Below are 8,149 nucleotides of genomic sequence, written 5' to 3'. Positions count from 1 at the left end.
GGTAAGATTTGGACATGAATTACGACTAAAAAATCGGTGTTCAGATTTGAATGCCAGATTAATCTAGAGGGAAAACCATGAAGAAAAATCCAAACTTCGTGGAAATCGGATGAGATTTGACCGAGTTATGGGGGTGGTAATTTTTGACCCATGTCTAGATACGAATCTTGGGGTAAGATTTGGACATGAATTTCGACTAAAAAATCGGTGTTCAGATTTGAATGCCAGATTGATCTAGAGGGAAAACCATGAAGAAAAAGCCAAACTTCGTGGAAATCGGATGAGATTTGACCGAGTTATGGGGGTGGTAGTTTTTGACCCATGTCTATATACGAATCTTGGGGTAAGATTTGGACATGAATTTCGACTAAAAAATCGGTGTTCAGATTTGAATGCCAGATTGATCTAGAGGGAAAGCCATGAAGAAAAAGCCAAACTTCGTGGAAATCGGATGAGATTTGACCGAGTTATGGGGGTGGTAATTTTTGAATATATATACTTTATGGGGTCGGAGATGCTTCCTTCTGCCTGTTACATACATTTGGCTTTCGCACAAATACAATTATACCCATTTTTAATGTGTTCAGGGTATAAAAAGAAAACAACAAGTATTTTTGAAAGGTAAAGCTACATAAGCTACATACCGAAGCGCTTGATCAGCTGATCGAGATGTTCTACAACATTTCTATATTCTCGTTCTATTCTTGAGCTACTTGGCTGAAAGCTTTTCCAAAACAGCTGCTGTTCTTTTCCATGGCAAGCACAAATGTGCCGCAGCGATCCTCAAAACAAATATCGAGCAGCAATTAGAGAAAAAGCTTCACAGTTTTCGGCACACTCGCGATGCGTACGCACATACGTAATACGGAAAATATTTGCGCCGCAAAAATTTTGTCCAAATTGTTTGCTGCAGAGCAACAAAAATTCCAGTAGAAAAATAAAAGAAATATGTGGCATGGAATAATTGTGCTCTGCTGCATGTGGAGTGCATTTTTGTTGCACGACAGTCTGCAGCAGGAAATCAGCATCGGTGAGGCAACTACACACACACACATATATATATATATATATATATAGAGAGAGAAAGAGAGATATATAGTTACATGTATTTTGTGATGTCAACCCATCTCGACCAGGCGCCTTTTTCTACGACAATGAACTGGAACTGGAGAAGGAATTCATGGCTGTGGTAAATGCCATTAACGGGCCCGGAGCGGAGCAGACTTTAAGGTTAAATCCGTTGATAAGGCGCCTCAAGCCGGAAGATGGCAGCGTTATTCTACAGGAATATGGTGCGAAAATTCATTTGAAAAGCTCGAAAAACATGAAATGAACAGATACTCTTCTCTTTCAGCATGCGATCTCATAGATAATGGTGTCGCAGCTATTTTTGGACCAAGTTCACAGGCGGCAAGCGGTGAGTACCAGGCGGGGTGGGGGGAAGGAGGGCGTGGAACCATTTGGTTCCAATTTGAGGAAGATTTTTGTGTAGAACGTGATAGCAAAATAGAAAAGAGAAGCGGCGAAAAAAGCACAAAAAGCGAAAGTAGAGCAAAGCAAACCGTCAAATTGGTTTGTTTGTAAACAGAGCACAGAATCTGTTTTAAATCTAAATCTGTTTTTGGAGAGGGTATTATGAGGGTACTTGGACTAAGTAATGAAATGTGCAACCTATTAAATAATTATTATTATTACTTTAATTTTGTTCTACAAAAAATACGAGATATTGAGCTCTCGACAGGCCATCATATAGATCTGATTTTATCCATCTTAACTTGGAAGCTGAGTTAAGATGGCGAAGCTATCTTATTGAAACTTCGAAAGTATCAGAATGGAATCCGACCATATCATGTTGTCTTGACAGAAACGATCGCTATAAAACTTCTTAGAATTCTGCAAAATTGTTTGATATTTATGCATATATTGTTTAGGGACATTCGATTCGCTATTATCGTGAAGCTGTACTACGCAGTGTATTCAGTATTCGGCATGCCTCAGATAGTTCTCTCATAATCAATCTCTCTCTTCCTTTCTCCCTCCCTCTCTCACTACTCCCTCCTATTACCACTTAGATATTGTCGCCTTGGTATGCAACAACACGGGTATTCCGCACATCGAGTTCGATATCTCCGATGAGGAGCATCTGGAGGAGAAGCCCAACCACCAGATGACACTCAATTTGTATCCGTCGCAGCTGATACTCTCGAAGGCCTACGCGGATATTGTGCACAATTATGGCTGGCGCAAATTCACGATTGTCTATGATGCAGACGATGGTAAATCGCCGACTAGCTGATACCCTTTTCTATTATTATTATTATTATTAATATTATTATTATTAACCTCTCTGTTAGCCAAGGCGACGGCTCGTCTGCAGGATCTGCTGCAGCTGCGCGACGTGCACAACGATGTGGTGCGTGTCCGCAAATACCAAAAGGACGACGATTATCGCGTCATGTGGAAGAGCATTAAGGGCGAGCGCCGTGTGGTGCTGGACTGTGCGCCCGACATGCTCGTGGAGCTGCTCAACTCTTCCTCCGAGTTCGGACTGACGGGACAGTTTAATGTGAGTGGGGGGCGGGATTAGTTTTAAGCCCAATCTCTTGACCATAATCTGGTCTTGCAGCACATTTTCCTCACCAATCTGGAGACGTACAACGATCATCTGGAGGAGCTGACCGCAGACAATGAGACATTTGCGGTGAACATAACCGCCGCCCGAATGCTGCTCAATCCGCAGCCGCCAGCCGTAAGCATGGCACATGCCTCTATAGCCCTTCCATAATGCAGCTTCCAGTAAATGTTCCTTCGATCCTTGTAGCACACGCAGCTGTATGGCTATGTGACGCAGCGGGATAATGTGGTCTATGAGAACAATGAGCCGGCGCGGACGCTGATCCATGATTTGCTGCACGATGGACTCCAGCTGTTTGCACAGGCCTGGCGGAACGCCACGTATTTCTATCCGGAACGGATGTTGGTGCCGCGCATGAATTGCGATTTTGCTGCTGCGGGCGGTCGCACCTGGCAGATGGGTCGCTATTTGACGCGCCTAATGAAGGGGGTAAGCGAACAGAGGCGGCAAAATGGGCTTGGCTGATTGCATTAACACTAATCCCCGACAGACTTCCGGCGTGAATAGCACCATCTTTCGCACCAGCCATTTACAGTTTGACGAGGATGGACAGCGCATTAATTTCAACATTGAGATTTATGACCCCACCGATAATATAGGCGTGGCCGTCTGGGATACCCGCGGCCAGATAACCCAACTGGACCTGGACATGAAGGTGCAGAAGAAAATTGTCTATCGCGTCGCCACGCGCATCGGTCCGCCGTATTTCACACGGAATGAGACGGCAATGGAGCTGAATCTGACAGGAAATGCCATTTACAAGGGCTACGCGGTGGACCTTATCGATGCCATTGCCCAGGAGGTGGGCTTCGAGTACATTTTTGTGCCCGTCGCGGATCAGCAGTACGGCAAGCAGGACAAGGATACGAAACAGTGGAACGGCATCATTGGCGAGATTATCAATAATGTGAGTAGACGGGGTGAAAAACGAAACAAAATATTACACAAAACAAATGGTGTCGCCATTTGTAAGCTTGTCGAAAAAATATAAATCATAAATTTTCTTAGATTTCGAAAATTTGCCAGTTCATGAAAAGCGTCTTGCCTATTTAGAAAAATTAAATGTAGTTAAATTTTCTAGGCACTTTTCTATTTAGAAAAATTAAATTTAGTAAATCTGCCAAGTATATAAAAAAGTTTCTTTTCTAATTAGAAAAATTAAATTTAGTAAATTTGACACTTTATAAAAAGTTTCTTATCTATTTAGAAAGAGATATAGATAGATATATATATATATATTTTTCACCTCGAACAGAGTATAGCGCAGTCGATTACACCCCACTGCAAAGTTGTTACCCCTTTCGTAACGTATTGTAAAAATTAAAGGAACTCTAGAGGGCAAGTTCCTGAGGAGTTTATGAAAGTTCAACAATCAAAAGTGTTTAAGAGTTGAAACAATTTAAAAATAGAAAGTGTTGGTTCTAATTGCAGAACGCTTCTTATTTATACAGCAAGTCCCGCCCCGTTGTTTGTCTTCTCTCGAATAAAAGGTTTGGTTTGAAAAAAGAAAGTGCTGGTTCTAACAGCAGCACACTTCTTATTTATACAACAAGTTCTGCGTCAGACTTTGTCTTCTCTCGAATAAAAGGTTTGGTTAATAATATTCAAATGAATATCCATTGATAGGACGCCCACATGGGCATCTGTGACCTGACCATCACCCAGGCGCGTCGCACAGCCGTGGACTTTACGGTGCCCTTCATGCAGCTGGGCGTCAGCATATTGGCGTACAAGAGTCCGCACAAGGAGAAGGAGCTGCACGCCTATTTAGAGCCCTTTGGCGGTGAGGTGTGGATCTGGATACTCATCTCCGTGTTTGCCATGTCCTTTCTGAAGGTGATCATAGCGCGGTAAGTGCGGGACTAGACAGCTAGCAGTAGCTGGATTTAATATAATTTGTTTATCCTGTCTGACAGGATTGCCCGTGCCGAGTGGGAGAATCCGCATCCGTGCAACCGGGATCCGGATACGCTGGAGAATCAGTGGGATTTGCACAACACCTTCTGGCTGACCGTGGCCTCCATAATGACGGCCGGCTGCGATATTTTGCCGCGCAGTCCGCAGGTGCGTCTGTTTGAGTCGACCTGGTGGATCTTTGCCATTATTATAGCCAACTCGTATACGGCCAACTTGGCGGCCTTTCTGACCAGCTCCAAGATGGAGGGCAGCATCACAAACCTCAAGGATCTCAGCTCGCAGAAGGAGGTCAAGTTCGGCACCATCTACGGAGGCAGCACGTACAATCTGCTAGCCGAGTCCAATGAGACGGTTTATCGTCTGGCTTTCAATTTGATGAACAACGATGATCCCTCGGCCTATACAAAGGACAATGATGAGGGTGTCGAGCGTGTCCTGACCAGCTTCGGCGACTACATGTTCCTCATGGAGACAACCACGCTGGAGTACAATCGCGAACAGCACTGCGATCTGCGCTCCGTGGGCGAGAAGTTTGGTGAGAAACATTATGCAATTGCCGTGCCCTTCGGCGCCGAATATCGCTCCAATCTGAGCGTGGCGATTCTCCGGCTCAGCGAGCGTGGCGAGCTCTATAATCTCAAGCAGAAATGGTGGAAGAATCCGAATGCCAGCTGCTTTGAGGAGCCCGATCCGGATGCTACGCCCGACATGACCTTCGAGGAGCTGCGCGGCATTTTCTACACACTCTACGTGGGCATTCTGATTGCATTTCTCATTGGCTTCACCGAGTTTCTGCTCTACGTGCAGCAGGTGGCGCTCGAGGAACGCGTGAGTTTATATAGTCCTTTAGTATGTCCTTTAGAGTGTCCTTTAGCTTAGCTGTGATATGTCTAATGCTGTAAAGATACTTTCGTGTCCATAAAGTAACTATGCACCTTATCAAGCAGGCTAGTTGAGCTGATATAGTCAAGTTTTTCCGATTCTACCTATGTGAACTCAGCTTCCCGCGAAGCTAACTTGTTGAAACTTCGTATAGTTAATTCTTATAGCTCTAGTGTTTATATAAAATGACCCCGTTCGAATGGCTACACTATATCATATAGCTGACATAGGAATGAATCCCAAAAAATGACGATTCTGTCACAGAATCATCTTTTCTTCCGACAGCTTCCCCGAGCACACTCAACTATTTAAAGTTGTATTATATTCCTTATATATTTGTAAAATTGTATTAATATACAACAGCCGTGTTGTGAAATGGAAAAATCGCTCAAAGATTGAGTTTTCATATAAAAAACTTAGGCTAAAAAACAAAAAAATAGACAAAACAGGTTCCAATCTGTTAAGGTAAGTGCATGGAAGAAAATCGGACAACTATATCGGATAGTTCAAACAGATTATAATATAACTATTCCTTTTTACTAAAAACTAAATGAATTCCATTAAAAATTTAATTTCCCTTCCCACAACTGTGCTAAGATTTAAGAGGAGTTCTAATAACTTTTCAAGCTTATCATCAAGAGTCGCATTCCTTTGGTCTACTTGCAGCTCACGTTCAAGCTGGCGTTGATTAAGGAAATTCGCTTCGTGCTCTGCGTGTGGAACAACAAGAAGCCCATCATGAGCCGCACGCCCATCTCCAGTCTGGGCGCCACGCCGCGTCCCTCGCTGGAGAAGTCCTTGGAACGCACACCGAAGTCGGCGCGTCGCATTGTCCTGGGCCGCTCCTCGGAGGAGATGCGCGAGTTGCCGCTGACCACGCACAGTGCCAGCAACAGCTTGGAGCAACGGGAGCGGGCGCAGGAGAGGGACAGGGAGAGAGGTCGGCGGCAGCGGGAGGCGCGCGTCTGATGTTTGCCTTGTTTACGAACTGTTATTTTTTGTTGCCTCTTCAGTTATTTGCAATAAAAACCACTACGCCCACCACATTTGGCGCGTAATCAATTTGCAGCTTCTTTAAGCTTGAAATTACTTGGCAATTGCCCCAGGGCCAGATCAAGGGGCGGGAGACGGACGGGCTAGGGTAGTTGCAACACGAGTCTGCACAGCTCCGCTCTGGAACTTGCCACATGGCTCGCTGGGCAGCCTGCAACCAACTTGTCGACCTCAATGCCATCCCGCACGCTCCCTTCACTTTTCGTGTCATTTTCGTTTATTGCTGCCCCGTTTTTCGCTTGCCACTTGCCACTTGCCGCTTGCCACAGCAGAAACGCAGCTACCAAAGCTGCCTCAGCTTGTCAATTGCGTTATTGGAGCTTATTGACATTTTATATCCACCAACTGACGAGCGTCGTCTTTGTCGCCGCTTTAACCCCGGCGCCCCCCTCTACTTTTTCTTTTTGGCCTGTGACCTTTCTCCATGTCAGCGTCAGATACCCTGGAAACAACTAAGCCAAGGCGGGCTTGAAATCGAACTATTTTTAAAAACTACTGAATTTTCCAAAAATTTTATATAAATATTGATTTATTAAAATTTTAATGCCAAGCGTATTAGAGATTTCGATTGTTCATGTGTGATCCAATTGGAATCTGAAAACGACAACTAACAGCAGCTTAGCAGACAGCGCTGCTAAGCCAGGCTTAAGTGCTGTTAACAGAAATGTTATCTGCCAGTTTACAGCTGGAAAATTTACTTTGAACATTTGGAATTGATTTATGTGCACATAAGAAACTATATTAATTAATTATTAAATTTTAAATGTCTATACCCATTCAACACTTTCTACAGGGTATCATTATTATTAAAACAGCAACTGGCGCTGCAAGTGTGTAAACTGAGATGTAAGTGGGTGGGTAAGGGAGCGGCGGAGTAGGGGGCGTCGCCTTTTGCCTTTGTCGTTTGCTGTAACGTGAAAAGCTTTCGCCAGTGACAGCAGCGACGCTGGCAGCGCAGTCGGCTGTTGTTGTATAGTTGTTGTTGTTGTATGTCGTTTTTTTTGTGCCTTTTGCAATTTTTTAATTATTTTGTTGCCATTTGAGTAGCTGCAGCGAGCCATCTTTCCACCCTCCCAGCCAGCCAACCTCAGCCTTAGCCAACAACCCTTAACATGCCACTGTTAAGGCTAACATAGCTCTACAAAAAGTCTCCACTGTTGCCGCCACAAATTCAACACACTTGTTGCGCCCGCCAGCCTGCGCAAGGGCGCACAGCAGGCAGCGCGCACAAACTCACCACCGCTGGCCAATGGCTGAAGGCTGGGCGACAAAGCGACAAGTTCCACACGTTCCACACACATGAAACAGGCGCAACCCCAAAAGAAGGCAGTTAGCATAAGGCTGCGGAAGGCGGGAAGACGGGGGTGAGTTCTGGTCTTATACGCCGCTGGCCGTCGCATACAGCATGTCATTTGTTAATGCCGCGCACGTAAGCAATTTCCGCACGAAAGCGCATTCCTTGAGCCTTTAATGTACTTTTTGATGTTAACAAATTTTTGTACATTTGTTGTTGCCTGTCACCAAGAGAGAGCGTGAGACGGAGACAGGGAGAGAGAGAGAGAGAGAGAGAGAGAGAGGGATATACAGTAAGCAGCGCTGAATGTTAAGCGGTTGTATGGATTAGTGTCAGTCCGGGGCGGAGCTGGGGGGATTTGGGGGTGA

At 44.9% G+C, this 8,149-nt stretch overlaps 1 protein-coding gene across 1 annotated transcript; it reads left to right on the top strand.

Moving 5' to 3' along the window:
* The first annotated feature begins 850 nt into the window (after nucleotides 1-850).
* On the top strand, nucleotides 851-6,485 carry LOC115765987 (glutamate receptor ionotropic, kainate 2). The gene is made up of 11 exons (XM_030709751.1): nucleotides 851-1,030; nucleotides 1,137-1,292; nucleotides 1,355-1,417; nucleotides 2,073-2,276; nucleotides 2,355-2,566; nucleotides 2,627-2,749; nucleotides 2,822-3,064; nucleotides 3,126-3,542; nucleotides 4,262-4,485; nucleotides 4,552-5,380; nucleotides 6,101-6,485. The coding sequence occupies exons 1-11, from the start codon at nucleotides 949-951 to the stop codon at nucleotides 6,401-6,403; spliced, it is 2,856 nt and encodes a 951-aa protein (XP_030565611.1). The 5' UTR covers nucleotides 851-948; the 3' UTR covers nucleotides 6,404-6,485.
* The last annotated feature ends 1,664 nt before the right edge of the window (nucleotides 6,486-8,149 follow it).

The sequence above is a fragment of the Drosophila novamexicana genome, unplaced genomic scaffold (assembly GCF_003285875.2).
Source record: "Drosophila novamexicana strain 15010-1031.04,08,12 unplaced genomic scaffold, DnovRS2.1 tig00001059-arrow-arrow-pilon, whole genome shotgun sequence".
Taxonomy (NCBI): domain Eukaryota; kingdom Metazoa; phylum Arthropoda; class Insecta; order Diptera; family Drosophilidae; genus Drosophila; species Drosophila novamexicana.
Note: the sequence above shows the minus strand (reverse complement) of the source record. Positions and strands in the feature narration are given on the sequence as shown.